Below are 26,072 nucleotides of genomic sequence, written 5' to 3' on the forward strand. Positions count from 1 at the left end.
TAAAGGCTAGAGGCGGGCCCTGGAAGTCAGGGAACCAATTGTGCGCTCTATCTGGGGCGGGGCTCAGATGCAAGCAACGCCTTTTGTCCTCTTCGCTCCTCCGTAGTGACGAGTTTGTTACGGTGTTGCAAAAATCCCGGCTTCGAACTGCAGACTTCCCGTGCCTCTCCGCTCCCTCTGACCTTAAGTGCAGCATCTGCGGGCCGGGGCGAGTCCACGCAGTGTAGTCCCTGCTGGAACTCACCGCACGGGTAACGAGGAGAAGTTGGTTAAGGGACTGGTGATTTTAACTCTGCTGGAGTCGATTTGGTTGCTGAATTCGCGCCCATTTCACTCTTGTGTGGTCCGAGACTGGGGATTTCAGAAAGCGGGCTGGGATCACGTATTAACCTTGGGTCCACCCCTGGTACCCGGGTGAGTGGCCGTGGTGCCTTGCGGAGTGGGAGAAACGAAGTCACGCTGGCTGGGGACGCGGCATAGGACCTTGCTTTGGCAAGCTCTCTTTCTTAACCACCTTTCTGCTCCAGCAGCTGCTTCTAAGTAAATTTCTGCTCAGCCATGTCGCCGGCTCCAGCTGCAACCCAGGCTCCTGTGTCGGTCTCCCTGTTTGACCTCAGCACGGATGCTCCGGTCCTTCAGGGCCTGCGCCTGGTGAGCCACTTTCCCGAGGAGGCCTTGGCCCAGTCTCTGCAGACTTCCTGTCCAGGTATCTGGGAAGATGTGGGGTAGACCTGAGAGAGATGACAGGACACTTTGGAGCTTATTGCTCCTCCAGGGAACACATTCTTACTGGTGTTTCCCAGCTTAGGAGCTCTTGTTGACATCTCCTTCCACTGGATAAAATTTATCAGCTCCCAACTGAAGTGTTTGTTTTTTACTTTTACGCTGAAGTTTGTGTATATTTTTCTTAACTGTTATGAATTTAAGGCAACATTTGTACATGTTTTCTGATTAAAAAAGAAAAAATTTCACTCGATCGCTGGATTCTAGAACAGGCTCCTGAATTGTCTCCAAGCAAATCTCTTGCCATTGCTTATGCCTCATCACATTAACACCACTGCCTGCAAAAACACGTCACCATTCCTTGATACCACCCAAATTTAACTATTCCAATCAAATCATTCCTTCTTGCTGAATATAGAACAACTTACTGTTGGTTTCATACTACTTTAGTTTAACTGTTTTCTTATACTTTTTTTTTTTTAAATAACAACTGCATACAGTAATTGGAAATATAAGCTAAAAAGATGGTATTGGGGAAGAGTTATTTGCACAGTTTAAAAATAATCTTAACCTTACCAGAAACCATTCACTGGTGGCTCACATGGTAAAGAATCTGCCTGCAATGTGGGAGACCCAGGTTCAGTCCCTGGGTCGGGAAGATCTGGAGAAGGGCATGGCAACCCACTTCAGTGTTCTTTCCTGGAGAATTTCATGGACAGAGGAGCCTGGTGGGCCACAGTCCATGCGATTGCAAAGAGTCAGAGAACTGAGCGACTAACACTTTCACTTTCAGGATTCCTCTAAACAATCCCTGTTGTTTATTTACACACAATGTTTATATTCATCCTATGCATATCTTTTCAGAAGCATATTTATTCTATAAAGTGATTGCTGTGTCATTTATTTCATGACTACTAGATTGTTAAATTCCTTGAAGGCAATGACATGCTATCTCTCTCATTTGTATCTTCTGCTTTGTGTATCAGACACTGAGTGTAATCCTAGATTAGTGTGGATTTGGGCCCCCATTCTACCTCTGTTTACCCTCCCCTTTTTTAGGTACAGAGGAGCAAATAAGCCCAGAAAGAAGACCATTCCAGGGTCCTCTGGATATTTCAGAGAAGTTGTTTTGTTCAACCTGTGACCAAGTCTTCCAGAACCACCAGGAACAGGTAAAAGACCAGGTGCAGAGCTAAATGTGGAAGCAAAAATGTCATGGTTGGGGTAAAGAGGTAGAAATTTGTCTTTAATGAAGGTCTACATTTTAAGTAAGGAAGTTAGTATTACCTGGTCATACTTGGTGGAGTTCTTTTTTAGGTCTCGGGTACCATAGAAGGCTGGGTCAGGCATATTTCCACATTGTTCTTCCCTCTTTGCCTCATACCAGAGGGAACATTACAAGCTTGACTGGCATCGGTTTAACCTAAAGCAGCGTCTAAAGGACAAGCCTGTCCTGTCTGCCCTGGACTTTGAAAAGCAGAGTTCGACAGGTGATGACTGGTGGGAGAGCATGTGCGAATCGGTCATGGGGATGGAGAAAGACCCTAGTTGAGGAGCTTGAAGAAAGGTCAAAGATGGGGCACCAAGCTTTCGTATCTTTCGTTGTTCTCAGGTGATCTTTCCAGCATCTCAGGATCAGAAGACTCAGACTCAGACAGTGAGGAGGATCTGCAGATACTGGATGAGGAGAGGGCTGACTTGGAGAAGCCTACACGACCCCGAGGCTTCCACCCGCATCGGGTTCTTTTCCAGAATGCCCAGGGCCAGTTTCTTTATGCCTATCGCTGTGTCCTAGGCCCTCGCCAGGCAAGTGCCAGCACACATTGTGTGGTCAGTCCCAGCCTTCTGTACACTCAGCCTAGATTTCCCCTCAGCACAGTCTGTTTCTCACTTCTTCCCTTCCTTCCTGTTCAGGGTGGGTGTCACACTTGATGGCACAGTCGAACTGGCCTGAATCTTAGAAGGGTCAAGTGCAGTGGAATTCAATTTGGAAATAGACGGATCTAGGTTGGAATTGTGGTTCTCCTACTTGATCTTGACTACCTCTGCAAACCTCTAATTTTCTTATTTATAAAATGGAGACAAGCATGGAGCTGTTGTATCAAAAAGAGATGGTGCCTGTGAATCATGTAGCACTGGCACTTGTTTCTTACTCCCAGTAAGTGCCGCAGAGATGTTTGTGCTGCTCCTGTGTCTCCAGGTGCCCCTTGAAGAACCAGAACTGCTCCTTCAGAACCTGCAGAGTGGAGGTCCCAGGGACTGTGTGGTGCTCATGGCTGCTGCTGGGCACTTTGCTGGTGCCATTTTCCAAGGGTGAGAGGGTGCTGCATGGGGCAAGGATGGAATGGATCCTGTTAGCCTGGGAGTACCATCTCATTTCCAGTACTGAGTCTGTGCTGTCTACAGACGAGAAGTGTTGACACACAAAACCTTTCACCGCTACACAGTGCGGGCCAAGCGGGGCATAGCCCAGGGGCTTCGGGATGCCCGGGGTGCAGCTGCTCACTCTGCTGGGGCCAGTCTGAGGCGCTACAATGAAGCCGCACTCTATAAGGTGAGTTACGTGCCCAGGTCTGGTGTGCCTCTAATCCCCACTTCTCTCCTCTTGATTGATTAAATGGTATAGAAGGGAGGCTGACTCCTGTGTTCCTGTCTTTGTTCTTTCTGGGTAGATGAAGGTAGAATGGGGTGGATGCCCAGGAGTCTTAATCCTCTCATTCTCCACTCCCCATTCCCTACACGTCATCTGTACGTCAGTTTTTGGTTGGAGGTTTAAAAGTAGCAAGTGAAGAATTACAGAGCTGAGTTACTGTCTTCTCTAGGAAGTTCGTGACCTGCTGGCAGGGCCAGACTGGGCTAAGGCACTGGAGGAGGCTGGGACAATACTGCTGCGTGCACCCCGCTCTGGCCGGTCCTTGTTCTTCGGGGGCCGTGAGGCTCCCCTGCGCCGGGGAGATCCCCGACTTTGGGATATCCCCCTCGCTACCCGAAGACCCACCTTTCAAGAGCTACAGCGTGTAATCCATAAGCTGACCACGTTATACATCCATGGTGAGCTTTCCTTCTAGATCCTCATGCTCCCTAAATGTTCCACCCGGGCCTCGGGTTCTCATTCGCATGCATCCAGATGGTTTTCTAGCCCTCAGACTGCAGTCTGATGCCATTTTCATTGACAGAAACCTGAGCTGGCTTCTCCTCAGCTAAGTCTTTTGTTTTATGGCAGGAGAAGACCCCCGGGAGACAAGCAGGTTGGACTTACCTCAGACACACAGGAAGAGAGTGAGAGAAAGGAAGGTTATCGAGGAAGAAAGCAAAGTCCCCAGTGATGAAAATGAGGCACTTGGGCAGAACAAGGAAGCTCCCACACAGGGTTTGCACACTACCTGGCAATTGTCAGGTCTCTCTCTGGGGGGATGTCTGTCCTAGAAATGCAGTGGTAAATCTCCTACTGTCATAACTTTACCCACTTCCCTATTTATAGGTAAGCCCTTACACACTAACCCCGCCGCCCCGCCTCCCACACACACACACACACACACATCTGTTCAGTACGTGGTAGCAATTACTGAAATATGTTTTGTGATTTTTCCAAATCTCCTATCATCTCTTTTGATCACTGATGTATCTCTAGTTCTTAGAAAAGTCTTAGCATGAAGTTGATGCTTGGACATGTGTTGTGTGGATCTTAACATAATTTACTTGCCTTCTTGGGTGCACTGGTTTGGAGCTAGGGGTTGCTTCCCATGCTGCAGACTATCACCTGCAGGGCTGTCAACTGCTCCATGTGCCTCTGTTCTGACTACCCTAAGGCTGTCATGGGAATGTCCAGGGACTCTCGTCCCTGAATAGCTTCTTCTGGGCCTGCCCTGGGGCTGTGAGCCTCATTTCTTCACATGATACTAATGGCTTCAGCTCTTGATATGCTATTTTATCTTGGGTGACAAAATACAATTTTATTTCAAGTGATCTGGATTATCTCTCTGTGTACATTCTTAGGCATCTGGGGCAGCCCACACCCTTCTACCCTCTTCTTATTCCTTAGATGGATCTAACATAGCAACTTTTTTCCCCTAGGATCAGAGTCAGAAGGAGGAGATGGCTCCCAGGTAGAGTTGGAGCTAGTAGAGGTGACACTGGGAACGCTGGATCTTCTTGAGTTTGACGTATTTCCCAAGCAAAGGAGGAGAAAAAGGAATAAGAGGGAGAGAAAGCAAGACCTGGAGTCTGGGGCACAAATGACTCTTTCCCAGCAACCAAAGGAAGATGAGGCCCTTTCAGGGTCAGCCCCTTTGCGGCCTCCCTGGGATGAGGCCACGTCCCCCTGTCAGTCGGAGCTCTGGGATGTGCTTCTAGCTGCTTGCCGAGCTGGAGATGTGGGGATGCTGAAGGACCGATTCACTGCCAGCCCCATACACCCTGGAGTTCTGCCTCTGCTCAGTGCCCCCTTGGGCTCCGGTGGCTTCACTCTCCTGCACGCAGCAGCCGCAGCTGGGAGAGGCTCAGTGGTTCGCCTGCTGCTGGAGGCAGGTGCGGACCCCACTGTGCAGTAAGTGAAGTCCTCATGCCGATCCCCACTAGGGTACAGAGGATGATCTGGACGCTAATCTTGGCCTTGCCTAATTAACAGTATTTCCCTTGGTCTGCTTGGGCGATGTTGGGAGGTGCAGCAGGCAAACTGAACCTGTCTGGGGGGTTTTCGCACTTAGGGATTCCCGAGCTCGGCCACCGTATACAGTTGCAGCTGACAGATCGACACGCAATGAATTCCGGAGGTTCATGGAGAAGAATCCAGATGCTTATGATTACAGCAAAGCTCAGGTCAGCTGAAGAAGGAAGCAGCAGAATGGGAAGGCATCAGAGATGCTGGCTAGATCTTTTCTACTCTCCTACAGTCTTATCAAGGATAGTCTGTACAGATCTTTACCTTATGCTTTCCCGGAAATCCTCCAGGTGCCGGGGCCGCTAACAGCAGAAATGGAGGCACGGCAGGCCACTCGGAGAAGGGAGCAGAAGGCAGCCCGGCGGCACAGGGAGGAACAGCAGCGGAAGCGGCAGGAGCAGGAGAAGCAGGAGCAAGAAGAGCAGCAGCGATTTGCTGCCCTCAGCGACCGGGAGAAGGTGAGGCTGGGGGTTCTTCCTTCCACAGCAACACTTCCCCAGAGGTCTGATCCCTTCCCTGGTGTGCAGCCATCACTTCTTGGACACACTGTCCACCACTGAGGCCTTGTGCTTAACACAGCTTCTCTTCCCCTCAGAGAGCTCTGGCTGCAGAGCGCAGACTAGCTGCCCAGTTGGGAGCCCTCAACCCTCAGACCCCCGACCCCGCCGTCACAGTCAGCAATATTCCGTATGTGGAGGGGGCAGGTGTGGGGGGTGGGCTGTGATGTGGGCGGGGCCATTCTGTACAAGTAGAGCAAGTGCTGCTCTGTGTTCAGAAAGGCTGTTGAGGGGATTTGAGATGTTTTGGGAACCTCTGGAATAAAAACAGAAGTGACAGGGTGGGAGGGGAAAGCTTGGATTGAAATGTTTCTGGGATTCCTCTCCAGCCATTTTCTCCCTCTTATTCAGACGCTGCTGGAGTTGTGGGATGTCTCTCCAAGGCCTTGTTCCTTTTCACTACCTTGACTTCTCTTTCTGCTCCACACGCTGCCTCCGGGATCATCGCTGTCAGGCTGGGAAGCCCTCTTCCTGATCTCTTAAAGCTCCACCTGGGGCCAGTGCTAGGCCCTGAGAGGGCACATTCCCACTGGCCCTAGGCTGCTTCTTCCCCCACGGAACCACAGAGTGTTTGGAAGATTAGGGTGAAGACATTCAGGAACCAGGGCAAAGACAGGGCCACAGAGGTGTGTGGAGCTGGTACTGTCTCTGGAACTTTAATCACAATAAAGTTTGGCAAGGAAACTGCACTCGTACTTCCATTCAGGCCCGTGGCCTTTGTTTCCTTACGGTCACCATGGCTAGCATGAAGGGATCCTGCCCACTGCTCTTGTCCCAGGTCCAAGGATTACCTTTCTTTCAGTGCCCACTTAACTCCATTGGTTCAGAGGCACTTGAGAGGGAATAGACGTACGTCCTGTGCTTGGTGCTATTGAGGATGGGCCTATCCAGGAACTGGATTTGGGGCTGAGGAGGCACGTTTTCTAGCTCCAGCAATGTGATTCTGTTGTGGGCTCCCCTAGGAAACAGCAGGGGTCTTGGCACATAGAGGGTCTGCTGCGGCCCCCGCTTTGTCCAGTAGCGGCCCAAGTTAAACCCATTGATCCAGACTTGGCCCTGGGGAGTAGAGGAAAAGAAAGGATCAGCTCTCAGAGAGGTAGAATTATCCCCTTGCTGGGGGGTGGGGGGACTCCTAATCAGAGGAATAATTTGTGCTCTCCCTTCTTCCATGGTTTTCCCCTCTTACCACCCTACCCCTCACCCCACCCCCACTATCAGCAATACCTTCGTCCATCCAGGTAGAAACAGAAATGTGTCCCCGCCTGAGTTTAAAATTGGGAAGGTGGTAGAGTAGAAGGTGGGGCCAGAGGGGGTCTGAGGATGTGAGCGTTTCAGCGGCTGGATGGGAAACCACCCTTTGACAAGATTATCAACTTTCAGGGGGAACATCAGCCACTGGGTAAGGACTGTCTGCCCCAGAATTGGTGGCTGTAACAGGCCCTGTGAAGAAGGCAAATGAAAATTTATCATTCACTAAGTACTAAGGCCAGACTACTGCTACTCAAGCCCTGGAATGCACCTAGTGGCCACGTCCAGATCCCCCACCAGCTGCTGCTCTGCTCTCTAAGCCCTAAGGCTATAGCTCTTCCTTTAGGCCCTTATCTTTTCTAGGGAGTTCAGTAAAGAGTATGGGGGCGAGGGAGAGGGCAAAGTGAGCTCACCTTGAAGTCACTGCTGTTAGACCCAAAACTGAGCCTCCCCATGTTCTCCAGCAGGACATCCAGTGTGGCCCCTATTTTCCCCATCAAAAATAGGTTATGTTTCATGTTTCGTTCCAAAACACCCTGAAATACCTGTGGATGAGAGGATCTGTGAAAGGGAGTGGCTCAGCATCTAGCTTGTGGCCACCACCCAGAAAGCTACATTAGGACACTATTATTTAGAGGGCAAAGAGAACGAAGCCCTTCTGTCAGTTCCTTCTAGAACCTTAGCCTTTGTCAAACTCTTCCTCATCCCACCTTACCCTCTGCAAATGTAAGCAGGCAATGGGAAAAGGTAGATACCAGAAACTTTGCTGGGGAGGAAAGGAAATGGGCTCACAGGTCACCTGGAATTAGGTCCTCACCCCATCCACCATCACATAGGCACGGTCATGGACTCCATTGTTAGGCACCCAGAGTTGTGTTGGCTCAGAAACAGTATGGGTCAGATAGGTCCGATACAACATATAGCCATGGACCTAGGTGTGGAACAACGAGTAAATAAGATGTGCTGAGAGACAAGAAAGGATGCTCTGAGGAAGATGCATAACTGAGGGGACCCTTGGTATAGCTGTTGGTGGATTATGCTTTACCTGGTTGACAGCCTCAAAGGTCATTGGCAAGACTGAATGGATGGGCCCTTGGGGGCATAGGAAGTCTAAGAAATCCAGCAAATTCCCATCCTATTAGAATAAGGAGAAAGTATCAGAATATAAGGGAACTTTCAGAATAGAGGGCAGGACAGGCTGGGCAGTATCAGAGAATAACGGGGAGGAGCTTACCAGGTGTAGGTTCAAAGGTCCAAGCGTCATCTTGGGGCTGGGGGGAGGTAAAGGTCCCAAGGGAACTTCCTGGAACTGAGCCCAAATTCTCTCAGGAGCCATAGGAAAAGCACACAAAGAAACCCTATTCCCAGACCCTAGTGCAGGGTTCTTAACCGGGGGTCCAGGGAAGGGCTTCAGGGGTCATAAAGATTCTCTAATATTGTATGTATTTGTATCTCCCCAGGAAGTCCCATCTGAGTAAGTGAGAAATGCTGCAATAGGCTGCTCAGAGGGTTTGTGGTCCAGACAACAATCATTGACTTATGGGACCCCTTTACAAATAATTTGGGCACCCCTCCCCCTAAATTAGTAAAAGCCTTTGGCGCTTAATGAAGTGGTAGGGCACCTTGCTGATGACATTTCGAATAGCAAAAAGCTTGGGTGTGGGGTCCCCTGCTTCGGATATGGGTGCGTCGTAGTCATAGCTGGTAGTAATTGGAAGAAAGCGTCCCTTCTCATCAGCACCTAGTCAAACCAATTTAATTAATTCAATGCATCTTTCAGATGATAGGCCTAAGCAAAGAAATTCATGCAGAGAATTTTGCTCTCAGAAGGGGCAGTGGTAGCCATATCCAGTTTCTAGACATCCTAATTCACGCATTCCTCAGACTCTTAATTCCTTGCTGCCTCCCTGCCTCCACCCCAGAGACCGTCTAGACTCACCATTCCAGTATCCAAAGTTGGTACCTCCGTGGAACATGTACCTGAAGTAGGGGAGAGTGGGGAGAAAGGTAGAAGCTGACCCATTGAATCTTAACCTTCATCCCCAACACCCAGTTACAGATTTCATGTTGGCCCCAGTGCTTCCCAATTACATGTTCACACTGGCTCCCAACTTGAGCATTTTCTCTAGTCCTTTGGTTACAGCTGGAATGGAGCGTGTGGAGTGATTCTGGCCCCAGTAATCCAGCCAGCCTGTGTAGTACTCAGAGTTCACCTAGAGCGTGAAGTGAAAGGAGCTGTGAGGAAGATGGGACCTGAGCACCACCCATTCCCCACGCTGCCTCTTGCTTTGACTGGCCTCCCCTCTGGCTCCTCACCAGGGGCCCGCGGGGTTCATACTTCCGAAGCAGGCCAAAGATCTTGGTCATGTTGTCAGCTGCAGAAAGGAGGCAAAGGTGCAAGGTAAGCAACATGAAACAGGGGCCCCTTCCCCAGACTTCATTCTGAACCCTTGCTTGGGAGACCTGGGCCAAAATCTACAGTGGTATAGAGTCCCTGGAGGGAGCCACATTTGAGTCCTTCAGGCCCATCTGTGGTGAAGAGCAAGATCTTGTCTCCAAGCAGCGCTCGGAAGAGCCCAGCTAGGTGCCTCATGTAGCTCACATCGCAGGCTCTGTAGCTACCATATTCATTCTCCACCTGCCAGGGGAAAGGAAAAGTGGAGGTCAGCTCTGAGATGGAGAAATTAAGGCCACTGGCACCTCCTTCCCCTAGCCCAGTCAACTTTCCACTGGTACCTGAATGCTAATGATGTTGCCCCCATTGTGGTAGAGCCATGGATATATCCTGGGCAGCAAGACCTTGAACCAGGAGTCCACTGCAGCAAGGAAGTCTAAAGGAAGGGGCAGTGCTCTGCTGGTTAGGGCACTGCCACCTCCTCGGCCCCTACTCTTAACATCAGTGCTAGCATCTTGAGTGCCTCCTGAACTCGGGGAAGCACTGTGTATCATCCCACTTGTCCATAACTCCGTCTGGGAAGCAGTGACTTGTCAGAGGAAACTCTGAATCCTAAGCACTTGTATATTTGCATGGCAATGAAATTTGAGCATAGGAAACAAAGCAGTGTTTCTTGAGAATTCACTTTTTAAATGTCAGAAAAAAATGTTAAAACACATCACATGGAGCTATTACATAACCATATATAATACTTGAGATCGCTATGATGTAGCATACACGTGTGTGTGCCTGTGTGCTCAGTCACTTCTGATTCTTTGTGACCCCATGGACTCTAGGGGTTACAGGCTCCCACCAGACTCAGGTATGGGAATTCACAAAATTGTAGAATATCTGACCTGCACCCTGATGGAACTGCCAGTCCAGGACATTAAGTCAGCAAATGAAAGATCATTATATGAGGTGGCATGTCTTCAATTCTCAACTCCTGTTGGTGATTTTTGTTGACTCACCCTCAGGGTCTTCATGCATGACCTCTGCCTCCTTACCTAGGTGACTCCAAGTCAGGCTTCAGGACTCAACTTACATTTCACTTCCCCAAGAAAACCTCTGATATCCTAGATGATGGCAGATTCCCCGTTACACTCTCTCACATCACCTCGTACTCCCTTCTCAAGTGCTTAAGAAATTAAAATTAAGCGTGTGTGTCTGTAATTGTTTCCTGTCGGTCTCCCCTACTAGTGAGCAGGAACCTTGACTGTCAGGTTCATTGGCTGCATCCCTGTCATTGAGGACAGTGCCTAGCAGATAGTGGACTCTCAAAGGTGGAGTTAATGAAAGATGTTTTAGAGGCTATCTTTATATTCTTAAAGCATTTAATTCCTTTACATTTTGTGTTCTGTATAAAGGAGGGCCAGGCTGCACTGCCTCCTTTAATCCAAGCATACACTAAATCGCATCCCTTGAATGATAAAATTTTAACATGCCCAGAACTATTGTTTTTCCCCCAAATGTTGACCTTCTGCCACCGCTAGTCTTCTCTGTCTTCCCTAAGTCAGTAAATGGCAGCACCACCTTGACTGGCTGAATACTTGATTGCTTTCTTTCCTCATCCTACCCACACTGTCCTCCCACCACTCCACCACTGCTCCCGTTCTCATCAAAATCTGTCAGTTGAGTCCTGTTGACCTTTATCTCCCACCTATAGCTCATTTCTGCCCTCTTCTTTGCATTTCCACCACTACCACCACCAGGAGCCATCTCTCGTCAACTACAATCATAGTCTCCTAGTTAAGTTTCTCCACCTCTACCCTTGCTCCCCTCAATCCATTTTCCACATGCAGGCTAACGTAATCTGAAAACAAATCAGATAATTTTGGTTAAACCCTTTCAGTGACTTTCTACTGTGTTTATAATAAAAGGCAAACCCCTTACAATGGTCTGAAAGGTCCTGCATTAACACTCACTATATAGCTCCAATTTCTCATACTCCTCTCCCCTACCTGCTGTGCTTCAGCCACACTGGCCTCACTCATGCCAGTGTTCTGTCCTACCTCTGGGCCTTAAAATATACCATACCTGGAAATTCCCTGTGGTCTAGTAGTTAGGACTCTGAGCTCTCACTGCCAAGGGGCCAGTTTCAATCCTTCATCTGAACCATGATCCCACAAGACTCACAGCACCGCCCTCCCCCCAGAATAGCACACCATTCCTCTACCTGGTCATTCTGACTTCACTCTTCATATGCCCAGTGCTTTCCCTTCCCTAGAGTAACTGAAATGTCATTTCAGAAAAGCCTTTTCTGGCTTTCCTACCTAAAAGAGGCCCTGTTATTCACTATCTCAACTCCTTGTCCATTTTCTTGTGTAATATTTTAAAAATAATCTTATATAGGTTTTGGGGGTGTGTGTGTGTGTGTATGTGTGTTTTTAATTAATGTGTCTTCCACACTGAGTCTGTCTGGTCCCTCAGTTCCCAGCATCCTGCTGGGCAGGATTAAAACAGTAAATAATTTGAATGAATGATCTCTGTTTTGGGTACCCAAATGACCCATTTTGTTATTGTTTGCTTTTTTCTGAGTCCAGTCTTTTTTTCTCTACCCACCTGGATCTGAGGTTCTCAGATGAATTTTAGGTTTTCGAAGCAACCAGGCTGGGAGACCCCCCTGAGACAAACATAATGACAACAAAAAAGTGAGTGGGCTTTGTTGTCTGAGAGTAGGATAGGGTAGGTAAGAAGGGAAGGAGTTGAGGGTAGTGATGGAAGTGGCCCTAGAGTCGGGGCACATGGGAAGCTTTGCTTCTATCCCTTCTCCAACTAACTCACCATCTCCCACTCTGCACAGATGTAAGGTCCTGGTCTCAGTATGACCAACAGGTTTGCTAAAGTTGCCTCTTTCAGAAATGCAAAGAGGTCACGGCTGCCATTAAAGTTATAGACCCCAGGCTCTGGCTCATGGTAGTTCCAGGGCACATAACTGAAAAAGAAGAGGTTAACAGGGCCCAAGACAGGGAGAAGCCAGGGAGGCCAAGGAGCTCAGGCCTGCAGGAATCTCCAGGAAGCTGTGGGAAGGAGGTCCTGGCCCTCCCCTTTCCCACCCTTGGCAGGGAAGCCCTGGAGCTACAGTCCTCATACCCAGCCAGTCTTCCTGTCCTGGTCCCCTTCTTAAGGGCATGGTAGGAGGAGTGAATCCCACCCTTCCATAGCTCTCATGAGCACTTCTTACAACTGTACTACGTTGAGGCCACTCATTCGCATCTTGAGAAGCCGGTCTGCCCAAAACACCCGCGGTACCCGAAAGTAGTGCAGGCTGCCAGACACGTAGCGGAACGGGACCCCATCCAGGAGGAATCTGTTATGATCCCGATCCACTACGAAAGACCGAGTGTCTGCCTGTAAGGGGAGAAACCGTGCTCACAGGGGGCTGGAGTCCGGAGTCAGCGTCTGCCAAGAGCAGAGGAGACGGAACTAGCCCTTCCCAGTATTTTGTTGTTTTCACTTTCACTCTCTCCTCCGCCAGATCTGACCCTGTCTCACCGCACCCAGCGGCTGGTTCGATTCTCCCATCCTACCTGGGGCAGCAGCAGCGTCAGGAGCGGGAGCAGCAGGAAGGGAAGGCAGAGAGGTTTCTTGGGAGCCATGGCGCTTTTGGGGCTCTTCCAGTCAGAGACGGTGGTCCGGCGGTCACGTGGAGGATTCCTGGGAGAGAACCTCAGCGAGCAAGTGGGCGGAGACCACCGCAAGTTGCCAGGCGATTAGCCTGGACTTTGTCTCCAGCCTGCAGCTGCCTGATACTCTGCTGCTGCTGCTGCTGCTGCTGCTGCTAAGTCGCTTCAGTCGTGTCTGACTCTGCGACCCCATAGACGACAGCCCACCAGGCTCCCCCGTCCCTGGGATTCTCCAGGCAAGAACACTGGAGTGGGTTGCCATTTCCTTCTCCAATGCATGAAAGTGAAAAGCGAAAGTGAAGTCGCTCAGTCGTGTCTGACTCCTAGCGACCCCATGGACTGCAGCCTTCCAGGCTGCTCCGTCCATGGGATTTTCCCAGGTAAGAGTACTGGAGTGGGGTGCCATTGCCTTCTCCGGCCTGCTACTCTTCTAGTTTGTAAAACCCTCTATATCTTGCTACTGGTTCATGAACCAGCTTCATCAACATTACCTGGGAGCTTGTTAGAAATGCAGAGTCTCAGACCCTACCTCAGACCTGTAGAATCAGAATTTGTATTTTAACAAGATTTCTGGGTGCTCTGAGCACATTCAGGATTGAGAAGTAGTTACATTGAGAAGTCCGCTACACTGAGCCCCCTGAGGATAGGGAGAGCCTTGTCCATCCTGAATCCTCTGTTGCTATCACAGGGTTCAGTATACGGCAGGTTAAATCTAGATGAATGTCAGATCCAGGTTCAGACCCAAGGGAAACCAGAGGATATCTTCTCAGTATATGAAAGGGGAGTGGGAGTTGGGGTGGGGATCAGGTTACAAGAGGAATCTTCTTCCTAGAGAATCCTGTCCTGTTTCAACAAAAGAGACCATCTAGGCCATCCTATCGTCTTTGGATGTGCGCCCCTTTCCAATTTACCCCTGCCTGGGCAAAAGACATCAAAGTTCCAAGGTTTGGAAATTTGTGAATTTCCATCACTCACTGCCTTCACAGTCCCAAGCCTGGGATGTGAAGACCAGGATAATAATAATAGTTATTATTGTTATTTCTGCTTATGGACACTACTCAGGGCTATGCATCAAACACTATAGTAAGCACTTCACCTCTCATTTAATCTTCAAACAACTCCATGAAGTAGATAATAATCTCCATTTTACTGATGAGGTGATTGAAGGATAGAAATATTAGCCTGTTAACAAGGTCACATAACTAGTTTAGTAGCGCTGGGATTTGAATGAGGCAGTCTGGCCTCAGAGTTCATGCATTTAACTTTAGGTACTCTTACACCTATTTTACAGTTAGGGAAAGTGAGGTTCCTAGAGGCTAAGTAACTTGTCCAGGTGACACAGCTAATGGTTTATTAAGATTCAGACCCTAGTCTATCTAGTTCAAGAGCCTGAGCTCTTAACTACTGAGACTACGGTAATAGGATACAGGCCAGAGCCCGCAAGGTTGTACTGATCAGAGCTGCAAAGGGGTGCAGGCTGCCAGCTCCCGCCCTCTCTGAGCATCCACCTCCGGGCTGGACCCCCAGTCGGCCACCCGGTGCACGGGAGGTATGGCGCCTCCTACCTCTGGCATTGGGAGATGCAGGTCCTGGGGGCCTCGGGCCAAGCCCAGCTTTGCTCCCCTTTGACGTAGGTGCCTGCGTCTTGACCCCCACTGCAGGCCAGGTGTGGAACCCTCACCCGGGTCCTGGGACCCGTTCTCCCCCAGGCCTAACCCGCCCCCGGCCTCTCAGCTCCGCGCCCCCACATCGTCCTAGTGCTCAGCGGTTGCTAGGATACTGCGGGCCGTTACGCCGGCGCGGACTGATGACGTATCCAATGCTTCCGGTCTCTGGCGCTTCCCTGCAGCTAAAGCCGGGTGAGTGCGGTGTCCTGGCTGACCCACCCAGACCAAGACCCGGAGTGGGCTCTGCAAGTGGTGGGTCCGGGCCTAGCACTTCTTCCCGGAACTACCCCGTGCCCTGCCTCTGCAGCCCAGTAGGGTGTGCGAGTGAGGGGCCGCCTGAAGGTGGGCCGGGGTTGGAGGAAGTGGCCTAGGAGTCGCCGCGGGGCCTGGGCCTTTTTAAGGCACCTGACTCCAGCCTTCTTGGAGCTGGCGTTGTCAGGGCTTATTTTCTCTAGGTTCGGAGACCTGGGCCTGAGCGCTCCACGTTGGCCCTTTAGGGGGTCTTCTGGATTGTGCCCCGCGCACGACCTGCCATTCTTTTCCTTCCAGCATGATCTGCTGGAGCCCCAGCAACTTGCCTGAAAGAGACCACTCGACCTGGACGAACCCTTTGGCAGCTTCAGACCGTCCTTGAGTAGGATGACTGAGACACTATGGGCCACGCGCTTTGCATCTGCTCTCGGGGAACTGTCAGCATTGACCATAAGCGCTATCTCTTCATCCATAAACTGGGGGAGGGGTGAGTGTTTTGGAAATCATTTAGTCCCAAGAATTGTGGTGTTTGAAGGACAGCAGTCAGCACAGGATAGGGGCACAGAGCCTCTGATTCACCGGACAAAGCCCAGCTCCTTGGTGGTCAAGAAAGTGGATTGTGGAACCAGTCTTCCTAGAGTCACCATGTATGGCCTTGATAAGACTTAGTTGCTTTATCTGCTTATTAGAGCTAATTGTGCTTCAATGGCGGGGCTGTGAGGACTAAATGAGATAATTCGTATCAAGTGTCTCCCCTATTGCCTGATTCATAGCACTTGATAAAGGTTGGCTGTTATTTATTTAATATTTATTGAAGCCCTGCATTAAGACCATAGGACCTAGGAAGTGACTGTGTCCTTGCTCAATGTTAATAATCTTCAGACTTCTTTTTAGAGTCACACCTTGGGAGGGTTGCTAGTAAATGGGAAAGACACCCCCCCTTCCCCCGCACTTCTCCCCAGGGAATTCCTCTGGATCCCAGCAGTATGGGAGATGACCTTGGTCCTTCACTGACCCCTTTGGCCCACAGTGGGTTCAGCTTTGTGGACCTAGTGGAGGGGTTACATGATGGACAGTTCTACGCCCTGAAGCGAATCCTGTGTCATGAGCAGCAGGACCAGGAGGAGGCCCAACGAGAAGCAGACATGCATCGCCTCTTCCATCACCCCAACATCCTTCGCCTCGTGGCTTATTGTCTGAGAGAGCGAGGCACTAAACATGAGGCCTGGCTGCTGCTACCCTTCTTCAAGGTCAGAAAGTCTCCTGGCTATGGAGGGGGTTGCAACAGAGCCGTGTGTGCCAAGGGCTATTATGAGCAGTCAAGCACATTAGGAAGCAGAAGTCATGTTCTGGTTTGAGCATTTCAGATTTGGGGTTTAAGGAACCCACCTGGGGCTGTAGGGTGTGTGGTGAAATTGCTATAGATTCTGACATAGGGAAAGAATCAGGCTCAGGGAGTGGAGGCTAAAAACATCAACTGCGGGGAAACTTGTTTTGCAGAGAGGTACGCTGTGGAATGAGATAGAAAAGCTGAAGGACAAAGGCAACTTCTTGACTGAAGAGCAAATCATTTGGCTGCTGCTGGGTATCTGCAGAGGCCTTGAGGCTATTCACGCCAAGGGTTACGCCCACAGGTCAGTGGGAGGCTCCATGCACTTGCTGGACAGAAAGGAAGAGCCTCATCAAGAGAAATGAGAGATCTCTGTGCTCTTCTCCAGGAACAGTCCCCGTGATTCTTTTGCCCCGCTAGGATCCTGGCCTTCTGGTTCAGGGATGCTCATGGGTCATTTCTACTTCGCTGCAGGGACCTGAAACCCACCAATATCTTGCTTGGCGATGAGGGGCAGCCGGTTCTAATGGACTTGGGGTCCATGAATCAAGCATGCATCCACGTGGAGGGCTCCCGCCAGGCTCTGGCCCTCCAGGTAAGAGTTTCCAGAGTCCTTTGCCCATCTCTTCCCCATCCTCAAGCCCTTCTGGTGCATGCCCCAGTTTGGTCACATGACCAAGACCTGTGCCCTGCTTCTGAGCTCTGGGGCCACTGTTCCAGGACTGGGCAGCCCAGCGGTGCACCATCTCCTACCGGGCCCCGGAGCTCTTTTCCGTGCAAAGCCACTGTGTCATCGATGAGCGGACTGATGTCTGGGTGAGGAGCGTGTGGGTGGGAGTGTGGGAGGGGAGGAGTGCTGCTCTGTAGCTGCTGTGAACTGGAGAAGCAAGTCTTTGGTTTCCAGTGCATGGGACCCCAGGAAGCATGTATGTCCCAATCCCCCCTCGACTTCCTTCCTGGGAACTGTCACTGACACTGGACTCAGTTGCTCAGGAAGTGGTGTAATCTTGTCCTTTGAGCAGGATAAATATAACTAAATGTCAGGGCTGGAGGCAGCGGCTCAGCGCAAGATGCAGAGGCCTCAGCTAACTGGCAGTTTCTCTGGGGCCCTGGTGGTGTCACGTGACATACTGTAGTCTCCTTTCACTACAGAATGAAAGAGAGATGACTCCATTGGTCCCCTTCCAAGGAATAACCAAGTTATGCTCAGTCCCTAGGTTGTGTGCTATATGCCATGATGTTTGGGGAAGGCCCTTACGACATGGTGTTCCAGAAGGGTGACAGCGTGGCCCTTGCAGTGCAGAACCAACTTAGCATCCCGCAGAGCCCCAGGTGAGCTCTGAAAGGAGCAGGGGCACTTCAGGCTCCTCCCTTCCATTTGCAGGAGTCAGAGCACAGGGGGCGGCCGCCCTCCTCACCCTCCCCTCCTCCTTCTGCAGGCATTCTTCAGCCTTGCGGCAGCTGCTGACCTCAATGATGACTGTGGACCCCCAGCAGCGCCCTCACATTCCTCTGCTCCTGAGTCAGTTGGAGGTGCTGCAGCCCCCGGCTTGGGACGAGCACACTACCCACATCTGAACAAACCTGTGGCCACGTTGAGAAGGTGGCCCCTGTGCCTTGGCAAGGAGCCGCCCGCCCTCAGTAGAATCTCCATGCATTCAGTCCAGGACCGTGCCCTTGTCACTGGGGGCAGCTGGGGGCTGGGACAGTTTGCTCAGTCTTCTGTCTCTGATTCTGTTGTCTCACCTCCAAGAGCAGTAACTGGACTGGAGGCCTGCCTGGGTCACGGTGGGGGATGGGGAGAGGGGAACTGATAGAATATAGTCAAGGCTCTGAGCAGGACTGCTGAGCATACATCATGATCTGCTTCCAAATCTGGGGGCAGGAGAATGTATAAAACAAGAATAAAGTGAAAGCAGCTTGGTGTGATCTCAGTCTCGATGTTCCTGGAGTGAGAGGAGGTGCAGGGCACCCAAAGGCTGGCTGCCTTTTCCCGGGGAGAGCCTGGAGAGAAGAGGGACTGGCGAAGCCTCGGGGGTGGCATAACCATCCCTCCACATTGGGAGGCAGGTGTCCCTACCTTAGGTTTGGCTGGTGGGGGAGTGGGCACTTCTTCTTCTAGCTTGTCTTAGTCAAAAACTTCAAACTGCCCTGGCCTGAGCTGGTTTCTATGCCAAGAACTGGGCCAAGGGCCCCCTTAAAGCACCCTCACCTCATTCTTTCTTCATTCCCATGGTTGGGTAGCTTAGTCAGAGCAGCCGAGCTGGTTTTCCAGGAAGGGGTTCTGGGTGGAGACACCTGAGGAAGCTTTGGGACAACCACACAACTGGTTTCCAGCCTCTGCCTGGGGGCAAGGGGAGTGGAAGTGGTGGACATTTTAGTCCAGAATCTCTCCCAGATGGTTCTGGTTCACACATAGTTAATGATTAATGGGGCCTGTGTGGTGTGGCAGTATCCAGCTGCCACTTCCTGCCTCCTCTGCTGAGTAAACAGGGGCCCTGCCTTTGCTGGGCTGGAAACCTGTTCCCTCGGGAAGGGCACTGCGTCCCTGAATCACCAGGGAGGGCAGGGTTGGCGTCTCCTGCTCCTGAGAGTGACGCTCCTGTCCCCCTCCCCCGCCAACCGTGCCCACCCCCCAACTGCTGACGTCAGTGTGGGTCCTGGGGTGCCTATTAGCAACCTTGAAGTTCTCCCCAGGGCCCCGGCAGGAGGCTCCCACCAGCTAGCAGAGAAGCTGAGGCCAGAAAGAAAGCACAAACAGAGGGGAGATGACCTGACTTTTAATGGCACAACCCTAGGCCCCAGCAAAACAGCAAGACCAAAAGTAAGCTCTGCAAAGCTGCTGGGAGGTGCACTGACAAACAACTCTAGGAGATCGCCCTTGTTCCCTCCCAGCCCCCAAGCTTATGACTAGGCTCCATGCCCAGGAACTCTGGGCCTGCTCAGCCCCACTCCCAAGCCCTTAAAACGCACAGAGGTGTCTGGGCCAAGCTTTGCTTCCAGTGTCGGTGAATGCAGAGCAGCAGGAAGAATAGGGTAGCAGTTTAACTCTCAAATACAGAAACTGCTGGGCTTAAACTCCTACTTGGAAAGGAAGTGAAGCCTCAGATCCTTTAATGGCTCATGTTGGACAGGTCCAAGATCCGGTCCTCATCTCCCCCCTATCCTGGGCACTCCTAGGGTAATACATGGGGTCGTGTTTCCCCTTGCCAGGCCCCTTGGCAGGTCTAACCTTCAGCCACGGAAGGAAAAAGTCATGAGCAGCACATAGTGAGGGCAGCAGCAGAAACAGCAGCAGCAGCAGCACAAAAGGGGAAGGCAGCAAAGCTCAAGCACTCACAGAGGGGACGAGAAACCGTGCAAGGAGACTGTTTATTTCGAAAGGATTTTGCAATAAACATAGTGAGTGGGCTCCAGGCAGAGGTTCTATTCTTCTCCCTCATCCTCGTCCTCATAGGAGTCGATGCCCACTTCCTCGTAATCCTTCTCCAGGGCAGCCATATCCTCCCGGGCCTCGGAGAACTCACCCTCCTCCATGCCCTCACCCACGTACCAGTGCACAAACGCCCTCTTGGCATACATCAGGTCGAACTTGTGGTCCAGGCGGGCCCAGGCCTCAGCGATGGCGGTCGTGTTGCTCAGCATGCACACGGCACGCTGCACCTTGGCCAGGTCTCCCCCAGGCACCACAGTGGGGGGCTGGTAGTTGATACCGACCTTAAAGCCCGTGGGGCACCAGTCCACGAACTGAATACTGCGCTTGGTCTTGATGGCAGCAATGGCAGCGTTGACGTCCTTGGGCACCACGTCTCCACGGTACAGCAGACAGCAGGCCATGTACTTGCCATGGCGGGGATCACACTTCACCATCTGGTTGGCAGGCTCGAAGCAGGCATTGGTGATCTCTGCCACCGACAGCTGCTCGTGGTAGGCCTTCTCTGCAGAGATGACTGGTGCATAGGTGGCCAGGGGGAAGTGGATGCGAGGGTAGGGCACCAGGTTGGTCTGGAACTCGGTCAGGTCCACGTTGAGGGCGCCGTCAAAGCGCAGGGAGGCTGTGATGGAGGAGACGATCTGGCTGATGAGGCGGTTGAGGTTGGTGTAAGTTGGACGCTCGATGTCCAGGTTGCGGCGACAGATGTCATAGATGGCCTCATTGTCCACCATGAAGGCACAATCTGAGTGCTCCAGGGTGGTGTGAGTGGTCAGGATGGAGTTGTAGGGCTCGACCACGGCCGTGGACACCTGGGGGGCTGGGTAGATGGAGAACTCCAGCTTGGATTTCTTGCCATAGTCAACAGAGAGCCGCTCCATCAGCAGTGAGGTGAAGCCAGAGCCAGTGCCCCCTCCAAAGCTGTGGAACACCAGGAAGCCCTGAAGTCCTGTGCACTGATCAGACTGAAAGACAAGAAGGAAAAGAGCAATGTGGGTGGGGAAAGGGCCTCAGGATCTCTTATGTTCTGGCTTCACAAAAGTCTAAAATTTCTCAGGTGTTAAGGCAGACTAATGAGTATCCCACAGCCGCAGCACACTCTGGGACATGTGCAATTAGAGATGACTCCATGAAATGGATTTGGGAAAAAATGTTTCTGACCATTAGCATCGTTTCAAAAGCTTCCTTCTTTCTACCCCCAATTCTCACCAGCTTGCGGATCCGGTCCAGGACTGGGTCAATGATTTCCTTGCCAATGGTGTAGTGACCACGAGCATAGTTGTTCGCTGCATCCTCTTTCCCAGTGATGAGCTGCTCGGGGTGGAAGAGTTGCCGGTATGGGCCGTTTCGGATCTCATCTGAAAAGGCATACACCACATCGTTAGAGCAGAAACCACAAGGCTATGCTCAACACAGACCTCCCTCCCTCAGCCTGGTGGCTGTGGTTAGATATATGGAAGCATTCATCTCCTGCCAGCCTGAGATAGCAGTGTGTGAGAGAAACCCAGAGCTGCTGCCCAGGCCAGTCTGCGATCAGCCTCCTTTCTTCAGCTTCCAGCAGGGCAAGGGGTTTTCAGGGCCAGGAAAGCCAGGTCTAGACATCCTCTCTCCAGAGAGAAGCTTAGAGTCACTTTCCAGCCCCTTAATTCCACCCTCTCTTCCTCTGCTCACCAATTACGGTAGGCTCCAAATCCACAAAAACTGCCCGGGGCACATGCTTTCCAGCACCGGTTTCACAGAAGAAGGTGGTGAAGGAGTCATCCCCTCCACCGATGGTCTTGTCACTGGGCATCTGTCCATCCGGCTGAATTCCATGTTCCAGACAGTAGAGCTCCCAGCAGGCATTGCCCATCTGGACACCTGCCTGCCCCACATGGACTGAGATGCATTCACGCTGAAGGGTAAAGAGAGGGGACATGGCATAAGCCCCACATACATAAGTCCTTACCTCATGAGCCTCTCTCCCACCCGATCACCTACCAGTTAGGATGACTCAGTTGGCAAAAGGGCCTGAGCAGAGGTCAAAGAGGCTGGCATCCTGCCCAGGCTGTCCTGCATAGGACTTCCCAACTGGAGGCACCCAGTAGGGCAGGCCAGTTCCCTCAGCCTACTTCTCCATGGGGACCTTGTCAAGTAAGAGCTGTGGCTCCATATGACCCTGCCATATTCACAGGACACTCAGGCAGGACGGAGAGGTCAAGTGCATATGAGACAGGCAAGACACTGTAGTCACTGAGACAAGGACAAGTGATTTTTTCAGCTGTTCCCAATCCCTACTCCCACAGATCAGCTTCTCAAGTGCCTGAGAAGGGACAGAAGGTTTTCCAGAGCCACGAATTTATAGCTAGAGGTCCGCTGTTGATTAATTCTTTGCTTTGAGAATGAACAACTAGAATATCATATAACCCTCTCGCCCTTTCATTCTTGCGAACTGTAGAGGTGTCTCAGCCTTCCAGTCAGGCATCAACTGACCATGCTGGCCAGCAGGATGCCCTGTCTCTCACTACCTTTAAATCCCATCTGGCTCTGGGGATCAATCCCATCTGGCTGCTCTCCCCACCTCTACCCCCACACCCTGGGTATCTTCACCGCGTTCATCCACTGCGGTGCCCTCACGGAAACTGCAGAGAGCAAAAAACGGCAGGCGCCGGCAGTGAGGGTTGTGGGCACTGGGGCACTCGCTGCCCTAGGCTCATTCCTGCCAGTCTGGAATTAACCTCTGAAGAGCCAAAGTGGTGCAGAGCAGGGCCGGCGCGGCCTTCCTTTTCGACACCGAAATGGCGGGGTGACGGTTTGCAAACACCCAGAAAAGGAAACGGAACCTGCGGTGAGGCCCCGAAGGTAACCTGCCTTGCCCTGGGCGGGGTGAGCGCCATCCTGCACTCTGGCCCCGTATTCGCCCCTTCTAGATTCTTTCCAGGTCCATCCCAGTGGAAAGCGAGGATTGGATTTCGGCCCCCGTCCCTGGGCTATAAATACCACCCCCTACACACACCTCTTTCCCCTCCCCCCAACCTGGCCTCGGCCTGCGCTCTCGCTCAGCGCCAGCTGTCTCTGCCCGTCCGTGCACGCGGACTCTCGCTGGAGAGATTCCGGCTCGCCTCACTAGGCCGAACCCCATTCTCGCCACCCCTCCAGGATCAAAAGAGGGGTGCTGAGTCACGGGGGGGGGGGTGCTGTGGGTAGAAGGGATGCGCCCACAGTCGGAGGAAAGGGGGATGCTGAACCAAGTGATCTGACCCCTTCCCACCTTCTTGCACCAAACACGTGTTTGGTCAGTTCCAAGGACCCGGGAGTGAGAGAGAGGCTAGGGGCGGAGGACAGCCAAGCGGGGTCTCCCTCGACCGCGGAAAGGACGGGCCGCGGGACCTCGTGACTCCCCTCAGGAGGGTTAGGACACAAATACTTGGTGGAGCAGGAGCAGGAGGGGATTCCAGGAGGACTCCTCTCTGCTACTGATGATTCCCACCCCGCTCTACCACCCTCCCTAGCATCCGAAAGTGGACAACTTGGCCCAGCCAAAGCCACTGGGAGGGGGTGGGGGAAGGCAACCCCCCACAACACCTCGAGACCTGAAACTCCGTATAGAGGGCCCTGAGCAGCCCTAGAGGGAGGTTCCCCGAAGAAGAGGAGAACTTAGGGGACGGGCGCGATGCCGGCGGGGCCGCACTCACCATGGTGAGTCCGGGTGGTGGGTCTCACGTGGAGTCCGGGTGACGGGTCTCAGTGAGAACTGCGCTAGCTGCAGTGCCGCACCGCTCTTATATGCGGGAGGCGGGCCCGCGCGCTCCGACCGCCCACTAGGAGCCGGGCGGCCCAAACGCCACGCCCCCGAAAGGTAGGCGGCCCGGAGGGGGTGGGGCCAGGGCGAGTTCCCTCCCCGGGGCGTGCCAGAGTCCCTCACCTGTCCCGCGTGAGTGAGCAGTAGCGACCCGAGCTTAAACCCTTCTCTCCCGGCTTTGCGCCGACACTCGGAGCTCCCGAGCTCCGCTGTTGGGACGCAAGGCGCGGTGCCAGGACGTGTCTCTCCTGCACCTGCGTTGTGGGGGCGCCTGTCGCTAAGGTGTTCTGACTTAGGCCGGGTGCTGCAGAGGCTGTTTTTCCGGAGTGGCTGCAGCCAGCCTTCGCCTGTGCCCTCCCCGCCCCGCCTCTCTGGAGGCTCCGGCCGACTGCCTGGCTCTGGCGCTTCCCCCAGGAACTGCTTGCAGTCGCACGAGGCCTGATGGTCCCCGGCCGGGACGGCTGGCCTTCGCCAACGTCCTCGGGCGGCCGAGGACCGGGAGCTGCACAGTCTGAGCCCCAGGTTGCCGATCCCTTAGGTTGCTCCGCAGAGCCTAACCCCACAGTCTGTCTGCGAGGGCCGACCCCCGGAATCTGTCGCGTCTCTCCAGCTGCCCGCTGGTCAGTGGCCCCGTCATCAGCACCGTCACTATTAGCCGGCCCTCGCCATAGCCACCTGCCCACTTTCCTGCAGCCAGAACCGCCGGAGCTTCTGGGATTCGTATCCTGACTGCCCTAAGTGACCTTGGGCAAGTGACTTAACCACACTGAATTCTTGGCATCTTCACGGGTGAAAGGAGATAACGATCCCACCCCCAGAAAGCATTGTGAGGTGTTATAACTAACGTTTGTTGACTCTGAAGAGAAAAAAACAAAATGGAGATTCTGATGTCATGGCTGGTTTTGACTTTCCCATCCTCTTCTGTCCTTAAGCCATGGGTAGGATCTGCTACCTGCATCTCAAAGCCCTCGGAGCTCAGGCAGAGGTCTCAGCTAAAGCTATTCCTTCTTTCTACTTTTCAGCCCCATGTCTGGCAAGAATGGGCTTTTCAACCTACTTCTGCTTTCCCTTGCATGCCTTACATTTTCTACCTGTCTCTCTTCACTGCAGAAATCATCAGAAGTACCCTACTTGCCTATTGGTACATCCTGTCTCCTGGGAAAAGATTCACCTGTCTCTCCTATTTGTTTCTCCTAGTGTTTCCTAGGGCCAAGGCTGCCTGACAATATAACACAGCAGGATAAAATAACTAGCAATGGCAACTTTCTGCCAACAAAATAGCTAACTGATACCTTACTTTACCAAGGCATGGAAAGAAATACCGTGAAATATGACAAGGTCTCTTTTCCCAGTAGACTAACCATATGGTTGGGAGAACAAGACTCATTCATAGAAAAGAAACCTGGCAAGGGCACATAATGAGGTTGCTTTGGGAAATGGGGTCACTGTCTCTACAGAGCAAGGAGCCTTGGCGACTACAGAACACGTGGTCTCGTTCAGACCTTCCCTAGCCCTCTGTTTTCCTTGTGCAGCCCAACCCTGCAGAGTGAGTATTTTAAGAGACTTGTGCTATCTTAGGCAAAACCCAAAACCTATTTGTTCTTCAGGTTCAGCTTCTTTTTCTGTAAAACTGGGATAATAACTTTGGATTGTGAGGACCAGATGAACTGGAGGATGCATACGTACACAATAAAGCACTATGTATCCAGCTGCCTGGATTCTTAGAGCATTTTGTTCATTTATTTTCGTGCGTGTAGCACCTATGCTGCAGTTATTCATGCATATGTCCATCTTATTAGACAGTGATCTTGCTGAAGCAGAAGACTGTCTCATTCACTTTTGTGGTCCCCAGTTCCCAGTATGGCACTTGGCACATGGTAACATTTGCTAAGTGTGTGTCAGATGAATTGTTTCACTATAGAGATGGGACTGAAATTAAGGTAAAACTCTTAAGAAGCCAGAAGTTTCAAATTGGAAAACAAATTGCCTCTCTGAAATGTTTTATCTGGCCCCTACAGTGTTAACCGCTATTGCGTTTAGAATATGAAAAAAAATTAGGAACTTTTTCTGTATGGGGCATCGCCAAAGACCACCCCTATGTTAGGAGACTTACTAGACAGACTCACAGGACTCAGCATAAACTTGTACTCACAGCTAGGGTTTATTACAGTGATGCAAGAACAATACACAGCTGGATAATAAGGGGAAAAGACACAACAGGAGTCTGAAGGAATCCATGTCCTGTCCCTCCCATAAGGGCTTACACAATGTACTCGTTTTCCTAAATGAAAATGGAGCAACATTTCCCTGCAGTGCTTTTGCCCAAGAAAGCCCATTAGAGACTCAGCACCCAAGGTTTTT

At 51.8% G+C, this 26,072-nt stretch overlaps 4 protein-coding genes across 17 annotated transcripts; 2 read left to right on the plus strand and 2 right to left on the minus strand.

Annotated features, from left to right (window-relative positions):
* Positions 1 to 109: 109 nt before the first annotated feature.
* Positions 110 to 6,629, plus strand: ANKZF1 (ankyrin repeat and zinc finger peptidyl tRNA hydrolase 1). Of its 7 annotated transcripts, none has more exons than XM_045164599.1 (14): positions 110 to 251; positions 528 to 706; positions 1,783 to 1,895; positions 2,111 to 2,213; positions 2,336 to 2,529; positions 2,924 to 3,036; positions 3,130 to 3,277; positions 3,546 to 3,774; positions 3,947 to 4,093; positions 4,798 to 5,269; positions 5,430 to 5,541; positions 5,674 to 5,841; positions 5,979 to 6,070; positions 6,292 to 6,629. In XM_045164599.1, the coding sequence occupies exons 2-14, from the start codon at positions 559 to 561 to the stop codon at positions 6,413 to 6,415; spliced, it is 2,163 nt and encodes a 720-aa protein (XP_045020534.1). In that variant the 5' UTR covers positions 110 to 251; positions 528 to 558; the 3' UTR covers positions 6,416 to 6,629. The 7 variants fall into 7 exon arrangements, with proteins under 7 accessions (XP_045020534.1, XP_045020533.1, XP_045020532.1 ...); XM_045164598.1 differs by having other exon boundaries at positions 531 to 706; XM_045164597.1 differs by having other exon boundaries at positions 140 to 414; positions 531 to 706.
* On the minus strand, positions 6,570 to 14,971 carry GLB1L (galactosidase beta 1 like). Of its 3 annotated transcripts, XM_006058988.4 has the most exons (17): positions 14,814 to 14,970; positions 13,153 to 13,279; positions 12,807 to 12,973; positions 12,407 to 12,557; positions 12,185 to 12,245; positions 9,925 to 10,019; positions 9,652 to 9,826; positions 9,505 to 9,563; positions 9,280 to 9,401; positions 9,128 to 9,168; positions 8,811 to 8,929; positions 8,423 to 8,497; positions 8,234 to 8,323; positions 8,006 to 8,119; positions 7,602 to 7,733; positions 7,165 to 7,380; positions 6,570 to 6,996 (listed from the first exon to the last, which is right to left on the minus strand). In XM_006058988.4, exons 2-17 carry the CDS (start codon positions 13,219 to 13,221, stop codon positions 6,739 to 6,741), a joined length of 1,944 nt encoding a protein of 647 aa, XP_006059050.4. In that variant the 5' UTR covers positions 13,222 to 13,279; positions 14,814 to 14,970; the 3' UTR covers positions 6,570 to 6,738. The 3 variants fall into 3 exon arrangements, with proteins under 3 accessions (XP_006059050.4, XP_025134081.3, XP_044793766.2); XM_025278296.3 differs by lacking the exon at positions 7,165 to 7,380 and having other exon boundaries at positions 14,814 to 14,971; XM_044937831.2 differs by lacking the exons at positions 12,407 to 12,557; positions 12,807 to 12,973 and having other exon boundaries at positions 14,814 to 14,969.
* STK16 (serine/threonine kinase 16) lies at positions 14,965 to 18,426 on the plus strand. 6 transcript variants are annotated; one of them, XM_006058989.4, is made up of 8 exons: positions 14,965 to 15,107; positions 15,465 to 15,654; positions 16,198 to 16,417; positions 16,668 to 16,801; positions 16,972 to 17,092; positions 17,218 to 17,313; positions 17,708 to 17,829; positions 17,937 to 18,426. In XM_006058989.4, exons 2-8 carry the CDS (start codon positions 15,569 to 15,571, stop codon positions 18,073 to 18,075), a joined length of 918 nt encoding a protein of 305 aa, XP_006059051.2. In that variant the 5' UTR covers positions 14,965 to 15,107; positions 15,465 to 15,568; the 3' UTR covers positions 18,076 to 18,426. The 6 variants fall into 6 exon arrangements, with proteins under 6 accessions (XP_006059051.2, XP_044793768.2, XP_025134084.2 ...); XM_006058990.4 differs by lacking the exon at positions 14,965 to 15,107 and adding an exon at positions 15,121 to 15,257; XM_044937833.2 differs by lacking the exon at positions 17,218 to 17,313.
* A 1,424-nt stretch (positions 18,427 to 19,850) lies between these two features.
* Positions 19,851 to 23,746, minus strand: LOC102397626 (tubulin alpha-4A chain). Its single transcript, XM_006058981.3, has 4 exons — positions 23,605 to 23,746; positions 21,602 to 21,824; positions 21,140 to 21,288; positions 19,851 to 20,895 (listed from the first exon to the last, which is right to left on the minus strand). Exons 1-4 carry the CDS (start codon positions 23,605 to 23,607, stop codon positions 19,924 to 19,926), a joined length of 1,347 nt encoding a protein of 448 aa, XP_006059043.2. The 5' UTR covers positions 23,608 to 23,746; the 3' UTR covers positions 19,851 to 19,923.
* Between the last annotated feature and the right edge of the window lie 2,326 nt (positions 23,747 to 26,072).

This window comes from Bubalus bubalis, chromosome 2, assembly GCF_019923935.1.
Source record: "Bubalus bubalis isolate 160015118507 breed Murrah chromosome 2, NDDB_SH_1, whole genome shotgun sequence".
NCBI lineage: Eukaryota > Metazoa > Chordata > Mammalia > Artiodactyla > Bovidae > Bubalus > Bubalus bubalis.